This window comes from Nomascus leucogenys, chromosome 19 (assembly GCF_006542625.1).
Source record: "Nomascus leucogenys isolate Asia chromosome 19, Asia_NLE_v1, whole genome shotgun sequence".
Taxonomy (NCBI): domain Eukaryota; kingdom Metazoa; phylum Chordata; class Mammalia; order Primates; family Hylobatidae; genus Nomascus; species Nomascus leucogenys.
Genome location: NC_044399.1, coordinates 10,192,184 through 10,206,728, shown reverse-complemented (window position 1 = coordinate 10,206,728; position 14,545 = coordinate 10,192,184). Strand labels below are relative to the sequence as shown.

The 14,545-nt window shown below is 38.3% G+C and overlaps 1 protein-coding gene across 2 annotated transcripts in view; it reads left to right on the top strand.

Annotated features, from left to right (window-relative positions):
* NOL10 (nucleolar protein 10) overlaps positions 1–14,545 on the top strand; it is a 129,432-nt gene that overhangs the window by 15,428 nt on the left and 99,459 nt on the right. For both annotated transcript variants that reach the window (XR_004026955.1, XM_003272741.3), the window contains exons 5-9: positions 1,217–1,254; positions 3,091–3,227; positions 5,933–5,998; positions 7,369–7,429; positions 10,993–11,078. Coding sequence is in view for 1 of the 2 variants with exons in the window: in XM_003272741.3 (XP_003272789.2) it covers positions 1,217–1,254; positions 3,091–3,227; positions 5,933–5,998; positions 7,369–7,429; positions 10,993–11,078 (388 nt within the window). In the remaining variant the exon portion in view is untranslated. The remainder of the gene's footprint in view (positions 1–1,216; positions 1,255–3,090; positions 3,228–5,932; positions 5,999–7,368; positions 7,430–10,992; positions 11,079–14,545) is intronic.

The following is a 14,545-nucleotide window of genomic DNA, read 5'->3' as shown; positions in this document are numbered from 1 at the left end:
AAACTCCACCTCCCAGATTCAAGCGATTCTCCTGCCTTAGCCTCCTGGGTGGCTGGGATTAGAGGCGCACTTCACCATGCCCAGCTAATTTTGATATTTTTAGTAGAGACGGGTTTCACCATGTTGGTCAGGCTGGTCTTGAACTCCTGACCTCGTGATCCGCCCACCTTGGCCTCCCAAAGTGCTGGGATTACAGGCGTGAGCCACTGCACCCAGCTGAAACTCTGCTTTTAAAGGGCTCATATGATTATAAATCTCCCCTTTGCCATAAAATGTAATGTAATCATGGGAGCAATGTCTTATCAATTCACAGTTTCCACACACACTCTCAAGGGAGGGGGGTTATACAAGGGTAAAGGTCACTGGGGGTCATTCTTAGAATTCTGAATGGCACTGAAGTCAAGTCAAAATGGGAAACTTCAAGTGCTTTTATCAGTTGGCCTAGAATTTGGGATTGAGGGGAAAGGAGTTAATGGGATATATGGTCTGTGGAATTATATGCATAGTCTCCCAACTTGTTTCACCCTTTGTTGTTTTTTTTTTTATTTTTACTTTTTAGAAACAGGATCTTTTTCTGTCACCCAGGCTGGAGTGCAGTGTTATGATCACAGCTCACTGCAGCCTCAACTACCCAGGCTCAAGAGATCCTCCTACCTCAGCCTCCCAAATAGCTGGGACCACAGGCGTGCACCACCATTCCTGGCTAATTTTTTTCTGTTTTTTTTTTTTTTTTTCCATAGTGATAGGGTTTTACTATATCTTTGTTTATTGAAAACAATAGAAACTCTGTGTGCCACTAATAATGGCTATTTTTTGCTCTTTTTGTTTATCAGGTAGATATGAATGGGTAAAAAATGACTGTTATCTTTTTTGTTAAGCGACAGTTTTTTTGTTCTTTAATGTATATTTGAAAGTCTTTAAAATTATTCTGTTTTCAACATCTCAGAAAGTGTCAGAATTTAGAAGTCATTATATTTTGTGAATTTGCTTTCAGTTCTACAAGAAATCTAGTTGATGTGTATTGAGAAATTATGAGGCTTTTAAGTTTTGTTGGTGTTTTGGGACAACATACTATGACAATTTTCTTCTTGTTTCATGTAGAGGCAGAAAAAAACTGGTATGTGTATAATTTCTGTGTTGAATTTGCTCATCAAGTTTGCATTGTTATTAAGAATGTTAATTGATAATTGTATTTTTCCTATTTCTTGTTTTTCAGTTGTCACCTTTGAAATTTTGTCTGATGACTACTCAAAGGTATGTTTTATAGCATTGGTTTGTACTGACTAGACCCAAGAAATGAGTGAGTGGAATTTATTTTTATGATAAGCAGTTTTATGATATTTTTCTTGTTAAACTAAAATGGCTGTGTAGTTCCATTGTTAAACAAAAATGGCTGTGTAATAAAATGTAACCCATCATTTTTTATTAATATTAATGCAATGATACAGATAGGCTTTGGCCAATCTAATATCAAAGTTAATTTTTCATATCATGTATGAAACCTTATTTATATTTTTAAGAATTGGCAGCAGTCATCTTTTATATCATCTTATATTCTAGATTTGTGATTCTGATTATTACATTTAACCTAGATTTATTTGCCAGGTTGCTTTCATTTTCGTATTTATATGTGAAAAGTAAACTAGCAGGATTGTATGTTTGATTTTTTTTAACTTTGCAAATGGTTGTGGTATATTCTGAAACAGTTTAAAATATAGCTAAGTAGATTTCTTTCTTTTTTTTTTTTTTTTTTTTTTGGTGCCATTAGTCCATCTTTCAACTCTTTTTTTTGGAGACAGGGGCTTGCTCTGTCACCCAGGCTGGAGGGGCAGTGGCGTAATTTCAGCTCACTGCAGCATCAACCTCCCGAGTTCAAGTGATTCTCCTGCCTCTGCCTCCTGAGTAGCTGGGACTACAAGCATGCGCCTCCACGTCTGGCTAATTTTTGTGTTTTTAGTAGAGATATGGTTTTACCAGGTTGGCCAGGCTGGTCTCAAACTTCTGACCTCAAGTGATCTGCCTGACTTGGCCTCCCAAAGTGTTGGGATTACAGGCGTGAGCCACTGCCCCCGACCCATCTTTCAACTCTGTCACTTTTAACAGTTATAAAATTGTTAGTAAACTCTTGAATTTAAAATGAAACATTTTTAGTGATGTCAAATGGCATCTTGAAAGAAAATTGAATTTTCTTAGCTGACATGGCTTTATATTTTCAGTTTTGGAAACTATGGGGTACAGCTTATCCTTTTGTCTGTGGTATCATTTATCATACGTTTTGGAACATGTAATTTTAGAATGTATTTTCTCTAAATACTGACAAATTTGCCTTTACATACCATCTGTTGATGTTTAAGATACCCCTTTAGTACACTAAAGTCAAATGTATACAAGGAGTTTATCATAACTTGTGTGATAATGGTGGGATTATTATTATTGTTTGTTTTTTACTTTTTGAGACAGAGTTTCGCTCTTGTTGCCCAGGCTGGAGTTCAATGGCACAATCTCGGCTCACTGCATCCTCCGCCTCCCGGGTTCAAGCGATTCTCCTGCCTCAGCCTCCTGAGTAGCTGGGATTACAGGCACGCGCCACCATGCCCAGCTAATTTTGTATTTTTAGTAGAGACGGGGTTTCTCCATGTTGGTCAGGCTGGTCTCAAACTCCCTACCTCAGGTGACCCACCTGCCTCGTCCTCCCAAAGTGCTGGGATTACAGGCGTGAGCCACCATGCCCGGCCAGGATTATTTAAATGTGTTCCCAAGTGAAAGAGGAAACTGATCATTGAGGGTACCATGAGAGTGCTCTATGTTATGACATGCTGGTGCCACATAAATGAAGGGCGTTTGTTTCAAGTCTTTAATTAGTGGGTAAGGTTTGCAGAAAAGCTATCAGGATACAGGAAGGCATTAAGGAGCCGATGGAGAGTTTTCATTCTTAATCCCAGTGGAGAGTGTGTGCATGGACATGTGTGTTTAGATAGAGAAAGTGAGAGAGAGGTAAGAGTTTTCCTTGGTTTGCCAGTTTTTTAGTGATAATGAAGTAAACACCTAACTAGAAACCTAAGCAAACTAATTTTTTTGTTTTATTTTCAGATTGTCTTCTTACATAACGATAGATACATTGAATTTCATTCGCAATCAGGTTTTTACTACAAAACCAGAATACCAAAGTTTGGGAGAGATTTCTCTTACCACTATCCATCCTGTGACTTGTACTTTGTTGGGGCAAGGTATTGGATCTAGTCCCTTTTTCTCCTTTTCAGCTCCTAAAACAACCAACTTCTGTTCCTAAATTTGTTGTATATTTTCTCTGTTTAGATAACTTGCTTTAATAAAAAAGTGATATGTGGCTCTTGTAAAAAAAAAAAAAAGTAGAAAACACAGGATAGGCAAAAAATTCTATTTTCTACATATTGATTTACTTATGAGTACCATATACTGTTTTAACAACTGTTGTTTTGCTTAATACAATATTTTCTAATGTTAAAAATATCTGTGATAGTTACCTGCCTCATTAGGAAATACTGATGGGAAGTGTGTGAGCCTTTTCAGTTTAGCCCAGTTGCCACAATTTATGAGACACAGTATTGTTTTATTTATCTGTTTATCTTCTAGATTTCTGTCTCTAAGTTTGCTTCATGTCAGTAATCAGTTTCTATCTGATCACTTTGTGATTAATAGGTCATATGTGGTTTTGGGCTCTAGTTTAAAAAAATTGGGAGAGGGCTTTATTATTATTTTTGGTAATTTGATAGTTTGATTTAATTTGATTTGCATGAAATGACAAAAGCATTTAAAGCATCTTTCATTATGTAGTTGATGTCCTACATTAATCTACTAAATTCTGAACAAAAGGTTATTAGCAAGTTTTCAAAAATTTAAAAATTAAACAGTTGTTTCAAAACCATTAAGTAGTAAATGTATTTAAGAAACTAATTAGGACAGATGTCATAACTTCAGAGCACCACTGCCTACCCTTGTTTTTTGTTTTGTTTTGTTTTGTTTTTCTGTTTTTTGTTTTTTTTTTTGAGAGGGAGTCTCACTGTCGCCCAGGCTGGAATGCAGTGGTACGATCTTGGCTCACTGCAACCTCTGCCTACCAGGTTCAAGTGATTCTCCTGCCCCAGCCTCCTGAGTAGCTGAGACTACGGGCACCCGTCACCATGCCCAGCTAATTTGTGTATTTTTAGTAGAGGCGATGTTTCGCCTTGTTGGCCAGGCTGGTCTCGAACTCCTGACCTCAGGTGATCCGCCCACCTTGGCCTCCCAAAGTGCTGGGATTACAGACATTAGCCATGGTGCCTGGCCCTGTTTTTTGTTTTGTTTTGTTTTTTATCAAAGCCATTAATGTATCTTTTTGGCTATTAGTATTAGCAATTTATCTACAATATTTAACAAGATAAATTATAGGCAAAAATTTAATAAATTTCAATAGAAACATCCCTTTTTTTCCCCGTGAAAATACAGCAGTATTTGAAGGACTAATTTCTTTAAAGAAGAATAAGACATGATCTTTGCTTTTAAGTTGCTTAAAGGGTATAATTCCTACATGGCTGACTCATTTAGGAGTTATATCTTTGGCTTCTGTTAGTATGGTGCTAAATTTGGAGATATACATGTATAATTTAGTTGATAAAGTCAGTTTCTTAGCCCTATTGCACACTATTTCAAAACTTTTTATTCTAAGTACCTTTTTGGTTTTATTTTTAGTTTTTTATAAAGATGGGGTCTCACTATGTTTCCCAGGCTGGTCTTGAACTCCTGGGCTCAGTGATCCTCTTGCTTTGGCCTCATACAATGTTGGGATTGCAGGTGTGAGCTACTGTACCTGGCCTGTATTGTATTATTATTATTTTTTGAGATGGAGTCTAGCTCTGTCGCCAGGCTGGAGTGCAGTGGTGCAGTCTCTGCTCACTGCAACCTCCACCTCCCCGTTCAAGAGATTCTCCTGCTCCAGCCTCCTGAGTAGCTGGGATTACAGGCACATGCGGCCACGCCCAGCTAATTTTTGTATTTTTAGTAGAGACAGGGTTTCACCATATTGGCCAGGATGGTCTCGGTCTCTTGACCTTGTGATCCGCCCACCTCAGCCTCCCAAAGTGTTGGGATTATAGGTGTGAGCCACGTTGCCCAGCCCTGTATTATTTTTATAGTCATCAAAAAGGTAGCATTTGACCAGATATTTGGCTGTGTGTATGTGTGTGTATATATAAAATACATTATATATATGTATATAAAATACATTATATATATGTGTATAAAATACATTATATATATATGTAGACAAATACATACTCATTTTAGAAAATTGGGAAAATATAGAAAAGAAAAAATTCAGGCTGAGCACGGTGGCTCATGCTTGTAATCCAGCACTTTGGGAGGCTGAGGTGGGCAGATCACCTGAGGTCAGGAGTTCAAGACCAGCCTGGCCAACATGGTGAAACCCTGTCTTTATTAAAAATACAAAAAATTAGCCAGGTGTAGTGACGGGCGCCTGTGAGCTGAGATTGCACTATTGCACTCCAACCTGGGCAACAAGAGCAAAACTCCATCTCAAAAAAAAAAAGAAAAAAGAAAAAATTCAGCCATAATTATACCACCCAGAGAGAATCCTTATTATGTTTCCTTCTAGTCCTTTCTTATATAATATGTAGATACATTACGTGTACTTTTGGATCTTGTATTCTCCATCTTATTTGTAAATAGTATTCTACGTAATGACTTCATAATATTTCCTTGGCACATAAGTGGCTTAAATCACTTTTATACATGAACAATTCATAAAGTGAATATTTTTCAGATTTAGAATACAATTTTGTATCAGTTTTACAAAAGGAAGTGATGGCTTATGAGTGATATATATTTGTAAAATTTATATTTACTTAAAGTTTCATTGTAGTTTAGCAAGTTTTTAACTTTCTTTATTACTTTACAGTTCTGAAGTTTATAGGTTAAACTTAGAACAAGGACGATACCTGAATCCTCTACAAACTGATGCCGCGTGAGTAGTTTTAGTAGTTCTGCTATATACATTTTGACCAGGAGGTGGAGCCACATGCTCAGTTTGTTAGCAAGTAACAAAATACTGCAATTAAGCAAAACTCCCAGCAACTTAGTTAAAAAGTACTGTTGAATTTATTCTTAAACAAAAAGTTCACTGAAAGATCTGGTGATTACTTTAAAAATTAAATAAAGGCTTTTTTCATATACTCAAATTTAAGTCAGTTAAAAATACTCAGTTTATTATTGTTACTTGCAGTGTTCTTTAAATTTACATTCATAGTTTTGTGATATTTTCTCCTGTGGAGAAATTTTGAATTAATTTGGAGTGCCATTTTTAAATTTTTATGCTTTGCTAGTGGACATTTAAGGTTTTTGAAGGTTCCGTTTTATCATACGTTATAGTCTACACATACGTATTATGCAGCAAGAGTTTTTAGGAATGAATCCATCATCATCATCATCACAACAAATAATAGTGATAAACACAATAGGAAAGTACTTACTTTGTGCCAGGTGTTATTCAGTCATTTTACTTTTATTAACTCATTTTAAACTTAGAACAGATTTTTGTGGTAAGTACCGTTTTACAGATAGGGCAGCTGAGACTCAGAGAGGTAAGTAGTTTGCCCAAGGCCACACAACTAGTCAAGGGTGGAAGCTGGATTACTTCTCACTGTGTATATGAAGAGCTTGCTGAATTTTTCTTAGTGCTTTGAGAGGATTTTTAAAGGTTAGGCAAACGTGATAATAAGAACCAAGTAAACTCCAATATTTTTTTATTTCACATTGGCTAGAAATGCTTTTATTTTTATTTTAAAAAACTTGTAGTAGTAACTTCACAATGCATTATATTGAGTGTCCTTTGTACCCCAGACACTGCTGAACACTTTGCATTCTTTTTCATTTAATCCCCATAACAACCCTCTGAGGTAGGTGAAATATCCATTTTACAGAGAAAGAAAATGAGACTTAGAGTGATGTACCCAGGACAAGCTTGTCAAGGCTCAGGATTGTCATGGTGATAGTGTGTGTTCTTTTAAGAACGTTACCTGCCTTGGAAGAAAATACCTTGAAAAAATAGAGTGACCCTTTCTTCTCACGCTAGTGGAATAGTATTTCAGAAGGAAGTCCCTCCTTGTTTGTCACCTAGCAGGTAGAGTTGTCACCCTGGGGATCAGAAACTGCAGTGACTGTGAGCCAAGCACTTAACCCTTTCATACCTTGGTGTTTTCCATTCGCAGATTAGTGAGAGAGAATCTGTGTGTCTTCTTTCTCTCCAGAATTTGGGTTGACTATTTATTTAATATTCCTTCCCCACTCAAGTAGGTGCTAACTAATACTTTCTCTCTTACTGCTTTCCCGTGTTAGGGAGAATAATGTTTGTGACATAAATTCAGTGCATGGCTTGTTTGCCACAGGCACCATAGAGGTAAGCATATGTTGACTTTATTTTTTAGAATATTTGTTTTATATTTGATTGGAATTTTTATTTAAAGACTGAGTTGCTTGATTCCTTAGAGCAGGATGATAATGAGGTGATAGCTTGAACATCCTGTAGAGTAGCATTCTGTAAATATTGAGATGAATGTACACAATATTTTTCTTTTAAATGATAATGTCTTTTAATCAGTGTCCTTCACACCAATAATTTTTTGTAGATTTGCATTTTTCACTTAAAACAATGATAAATACTCATAGTTTTTAAAAATGCAAATATGTCAGAAGCATGTAATTTTAAAAAGTGCCCTTTTATACCTTCCAGTCACCAAATCCTACACCCCAGAGGTAACACTTGAATGGTTTGGAGTAGTATCCTTTCAGATTTTTTCCTAAGTGCTATATGCCAATATGCATATGTGTACATATATATTTTTAAAAGTGGTTTACCAAACTGAAAGTGTATTCTACTGTAGTTCTCTATTTGCTTTTTTTTTTTTAGACATAACAGTATATAATATACATCTTATTGGTACTTATAATTACTTACAATGCTACACTAATTTTAAAAAAATTTACAGGCCAGGCACAGTGGCTCACTAATCCTAGCACTTTGGGAGGCCAAGGCAGGCAGATCACTTGAGATCAGGAGTTTGAGACCAGCCTGGCCAATATGGCAAAACACCGTCTCTACTAAAATTACAAAAATTAGCCGGGTGTGGTGGCACACACCTGTAATCCCAGCTACTCAGGAGGCTGAGGCAGGAGGGGCGGAGGTTGCAGTGAACGAAGATTGGGCCACTGCACTCCTGCCTGGGTGACAGAGCGAGACTCCATCTCAAAAAAAGAAATGATAGTTTACAGATAGCATTCTGTTGTTTTTACTATAATGTATTAAACCAGTTTCATACGGATGGAATTAATGATTTTTTTTTTACTCAAATTATTTTTATGTTGAGAGATTAATGCAGCCACAAAAAAGAATGAAAGCATGTTCTTTGCAGCAACGTGGATGCAGCTGGAGGCTGTTACCCTAAGTGAATTAAGACAGGAACAGAAAACCAAATACTGCGTGTTCTCACTTATGAGTGGGAGCTAACCATTGGGTACTCATGGCCATAAAGATGACAACACTAGACACTGGGGATTACTGGATGGGGAAGGGAGGGAGGGAGGCAAGGGTTGAAAACTAACTGTTGGCTACTGTGCTCACTGCCTGGGTGATGGGATCAGTCATACTGCAAACCTCAGCACTATGCAATATACCAGTGTAACAAACCTGCATGTACCCCCAGAGTCTAACATAGAAGTTGAAGTTGTATTTTAAGAAAAGATTAAGATTTGAAATGGGACACTGAGTTTGATCTGACAGATATTATGTAAAACTATGTTGAAGTGTTTGAATACTATTATGTCTAAATCAAGCTTTCTCTTGGTAGTCAGGTTACTTGAGATTACCAAGGGGAAGTTTTACAAGAGTTTCCCTGAGAAAATAGTTTTTAGGGTCCTTACAGGGCAGTCTAGGCTAGACACCAGGCAATGTGCTCTCTAAGAGAAGTTATGTGTTAGAACGTGCTGCTCTTTCAGCAGCTGGTTTAAGACCAGCCTAGGACATGTTGAAGGGGTAGGAGGTAGGGATGCCCAAAGACTGGGCTTCCTGAAATTCCTTGATTATTAGCAGCTTGCAGTTTCATAAGCATAGTCAGATCAGGCTTAACAAATTCATTTTACATTGATTTTGATATTGTATCTCAGATTTTAGTTTCTTCTTTAGTTCTTAGTTATCGTAATATTGTTGTCAAACTAAATGTTTGCATTTTGTGCTTTTTGAAGTGCCTAAGAGTGGAGGTTTGGCAATGGAAATATTCAAATTTAGGTAATAGAAAATCAGTGTGCTTAAAAATACATTTTGTATTTACGCTGGAAGTTAACCTGCATACCCATTTTGTGTTTTTGGAATGCAGCTTTTCTTTTTTATCTCCATAAAGTTTATTAACTCATTTTGAGAAGACATAGAAGACTAGACCATTTGGAATTACCTGCTGTAGTTTAAAAAGGTTTCCCTTCCTTTATTCATCTTTGCAACATACATACTTGTAATAATATTAAAAGATTAATGAGGTCAGAACCTCATAAGTATATTCAAAGTTTTGCTTTTAAGGTAGTTAATATATTAAACAATCTTAAAACATCTTTGTTTATGTTTTTGTTTTATCATTACAAAATCAAATGATAGACAAGAATACAAAGTGAGAAGTGTAATTCCCTTCTGCCCTGTCCTATTCCTGTTTCCTTAAGTAAACACTGTTAATAATTTGCTCTGTATCCTCTCAGGTTTTTGTTTGTACAAGCATTTTTTTAAAAACATAAATGTTGGCTGGGTGTGGTGGCTCACGTCTGTCATCCCAGCTCTTTGGAAGTGCGAGTGGGTGCAATGCTTGAGTCTAGGAGTTCGAGACCAGCTTGGGCAACATGGCGACACCTCTTTACCAAAAATCCAAAAATTAGACAGGCGTGGTGCATACCGTAGACGCAGCTACTGGGGAAGCTGAGGTGAGAGGATGGATTGAGCCCACAGGGTGGAGGCTGCAGTACGCTGTGATTGTGCTCTGCACTCCAGCTGAGCGACTGAACAAGACCTTGTCTCAAACACACAAACAACTCCTCATGTAAAAAAATAAATTGCTTCTTTGTGGACACAATTCTAGTACATGTATATTCACATCATTCTTTGTAATGGCTAATATTCAGTTTAAATGGACATGCTACAGTTTCTCCATTCTGTTTTTTTTGAGACGGAGTCTTGCTTTGTTTCCCAGGCTGCACTCGCCTCACTGCAATGTCCGCCTCCCAGGTTCAAGCGATTCTCTTGCCTCAGGCTTCCAAGTAGCTGGGATTATAAGCACCTGCCACCATGCCCAGCTAATTTTCGTATTTTTAGTAGAGACGGGGTTACACCATTGGCCAGGCTGGTATCGAACTCCTGACCTCAGGTGATCCACCTACCTCGGCCTTCCAAAGTGCTGGGATTACAGGCATGAGCCACCATGCCCAGCCTGTTCTGGTTTTTTTTGGGATTTTTACACTCGGCTCATTGCAACCTCTGCCTCCCGGGTTCAAGCAATTCTCCTGCTTCAGCCTCCTAGTAGTTGGGATTATGGGCATGCGCCACTATGCCTGGCTAATTTTGTATTTTTTTTTTTTTTTTTTTTTTTTTTTTTTTTTTTTTTTGAGACGGAGTCTTGCTTTGTCACCCAGGCTGGAGTGCAGTGGCGCAATCTCGGCTCACTGCAAGCTCCAGCCTCCCGGGTTCATGCCATTCTCTTGCCTCCGCCTCCCAGGTAGCTGGGACTACAAGCACCCACCACCATGCCCGGCTAATTTTTTGTATTTTTAGTAGAAACGGGGTTTTGCCATGTTGGTCAGACTGGTCTCAAACTCCTGGCCTCAGGTGATCAGCCCACCTCGGCCTCCCAAAGTGCTGGGATTACAGGCATGAGCCACCATGCCCAGCCTTCTACAGCTTTTATTTAAAATTGTTTTTCATTTGCTTAGGGTAGAGTGGAGTGCTGGGACCCAAGAACTCGAAACAGAGTTGGCCTGTTAGACTGCGCCTTAAACAGTGTCACAGCAGATTCAGAGTAAGTAGAAATTAATTTGCCATGTAAATGTTCATCAACTTTTAATATAAGTGGTGTATCCATGTTAAATTGAAATAAATTGCTACAGTGTATCTGCAATTGTACTTTCCGTGATTGTTTTTCATAAAGATCCTCTCCTGTAAAAGCTCACTAGTGAGTCAGCCCGATAGAATTTCTTTCCAAAATACTATACAGAAGGCCTTATTTCTTTAGTTGCTGTACGATTTTATTAAAACAATTACACTACAGGAATTTATATTCCACTTTTGTAGAATCTAGTGATAGAACCGGAAGTCCACCACAAAGTCCACAGAGGTGTGCTTTGAATTCTCAGGTGGAGGGAAGCAAGTGTTTTTTTAATATTTTCTTGTTCCTGTTTGCCTAATTTCTACATTTAAAACAATCAGAAGAGTTTTCACTATTATACATCCATTTACAGTTTTATGATTATTTCCTGAGAAAAGATACCTAGAACCTGAATTTCTGGATTAAATAGCATACATGTTTTGAAGGTTTTTGGTACATTGCTACATTGCCCTATAGAAAACATAACCTCAGGTTAAATGTCTGCCTGCATGCCCAGAGCATACATTGCTCACTCTCCTCAGCCTGGGACGTCCATCACAGCACTGCTAATAATAAGCTTAGAAAGAGCCTGAGGATATTGATTAAATAAAGCTTAGTAGAAATAATAGCTGACAGATAGTGCTTTCTATTTGCCAGGTTCTGGGTCTAAGTTCTTTACATATATTAACTTATTTAATATGACAGCCCTTTGCTATAGGCACTGTTATTGTATTTATTTTACAGATGAAAAAAATATTCATCAATGGCATACATGTTATTCAGCCTTTAGGAATTATGTTGCAGAAGCATATTTATTACTAGGAAAAGGTGGTCCAAATGCGCCTCTCAATGGAAAAGGGAGCCATACTGTTGCCTATAGAGTGTTACCACATTGTTATCAGAAAAACAGTGAACACAAGTATAGTCATAGGAAGAGGACTGGGTGTATACCAGAATGTTAAAACTAGGGTTTTGTTTTTTTTTTTTGTCTGATTTGGTTTTAGGTAATTTAATTTTTTAATTTTTTTTTAATGCTTAGCTTTTTTGTTTTTGTTTTCCCTACAAACCTTAGAAGCTGTCACTTCTAGGTGGAGCCGATACAGTATGAGAAAGCAGTAAGTGTTGGATAGGGGAAGCAGGCTGTCATTATTTGCAGATGATATAAGTTTCTCTGCCTGAGAAACTCAGGAGAGTAACTGAAAATCTATAAGAACTAATATAGACCAGGCACGGTGGCTCACGCCTGTAATCCCAGCACTTTGAAAGGCCGAAGCTGGAGGACCACCTCAGGTTAGGAGTTCAAGACCAGCCTGGCCAACATGGTGAAACCCTGTCTCTACTAAAAATACAAAATTAGCCGAGAGTGGTGGAGCATGCCTGTAATCCCAAGTACTCAGGAGGCTGAGGCGGGAGAATCGCCCGAACCTGGGAGGCGGAGGTTGCAGTGAGCCGAGATTGCCCCACTGTACTCCAGCCTGGGCAACAGAGCGAGACTGCATCTCAAAAATAAATAAATAAATAGATAGGCTGGGCACGGTGGCTCATGCCTGTAATCCCACCACTTTGGGAGGCTGAGGCAGGTGGATTACCTGAGGTCGGGAGTTTGAGACCAGCCTGACCAACACGGAGAAAGCCTGTCTGTACTAAAAATACAAAATTAGCTGGGTGTGGTGGCGTATGCCTGTAATCCCAAGTACTTGGGAGGCTGAGGCAGGAGAATCGCTTGAACCCAGGAGGCGGAGGTTGCAGTGAGCTGAGATCATGCCATTGCACTCCAGCCTGGGCAACAAGAGTGAAACTCCATCACAAACAAACAAATAAATAAGTAAATAAAGTGTTACCACATTGTTATCAGAAAAACAGTGAACACAAACATAGTCATAGGAAGAAGGCTGGATATATACCTGAGTGTTAAAACTAGGGTTTTTTTTCTGATTTGGTTTTAGGTAATTTTACTTTTTTTTTTTTTTTTAATGCGTTGGTTTTTTTTGTTTGTTTTCCCTAAAACCTTATAAGCTGTCACTTCTAGGTGGAACCAATACAATATGAGAAGGCAGTAAGTGTAAGTGTTGGATAGGGGAAGCAGGCTGTCATTTCCAGATGACGTAAGTTTCTGTGCCTGAGAAACTCAGGAGAATAACTGAAAATCTATAAGAACTAATATAACAGTTAAATAAATTGGTTGTAAAATGTTCAAAAATCAATGACCTTGTTATTTATTAGCACTATCCAGTTAGAAAGGTTATAAATGAAAAAACATTCTAATAACAACAAAAATTGTAAAACTCGATAAGAACGTATATGGGCCAGGTGTGGTGGCTCACACCTGTAATCCCAGCGCTTTGGGAGGCCAAGGCAGGCAGATCACTTGAGGTCAGGAGTTCAATACCAGCCTGGGCAACATGGTGAAAACCCATCTCTACAAAAAAATACAAAAATTAGCTGGGAGTGGTGGTGCACATCTGTAGTCCCAGCTACTTGGGAGGCTGAAGCAGGAGAATTGCTTGAACCGGAATGTGGAAGTTCCAGTGAGCCGAGATCATTGCACTGCACTCCAGCCTGGGCGACGGGAGTGAAGCCCTGTCTCCAAAAAAAAATATGAAGAAAATGACAAAGGAATAAGTAGAGAAATATATCACTATACTGAAAGAAATGATTAAGTATACTTTGAAGAGTGAGTGACTAAAGTTGCTGTGCATATGAGGCTTCGAGGTTCCCACAGGTGCCCCAGCGCAGTTACAGGCTCAAGCTCTAGGTGGCAGAAGAGACCTGATGATGCCGACAGCCAACAGCCAGGACTGTATGTAGGTCCTGGGCCAAGGGCATGTGGACGATAGGATTGATAGCAATATTGTCCACTTCTGACTCATCGCCTAGCACTCTTTCCACTGGAGATCATTGCTTTTGGTGCTGATTGGCTTGCTTGGTATGTGAGAAGCATATTCTAGAGTCGTGGCCATAGCATTCACTCTGTCTTTGGTACTTTCAGAGGCTGTAGGGTCCACATATGAGGATTAGTCTTTTATTTTAGCTGAACTTGGCTAATTTTAAAGTGGAAATGGTATACCCATGTCCAAACAAAACTATTTCTTCTTAAGTATAAAAGGGGATGTTTCTATAAATACCTTATTCTGGCTTAATTAAAATGGAAGAAAGAAGTAGATTACATTTTGTATATAAAGTGTAACTTTATTTTGATTATGAAAGTTTGAATACAATTACCATTTACTTACTATTTTTGAGACAGGGTCTTGCTCTGTTGTCCCAGTTGGAGTGCAGTGGAATGATCACAGCTCACTGCAGCCTTGACCTCCCAGGCTCGAGCAGTCTCTTGCCTCAGCCACCCAAGTAGCTGGGACAACAGGTGTGTGCCACCACAACTGGCTATTTTTTTTTTTTTT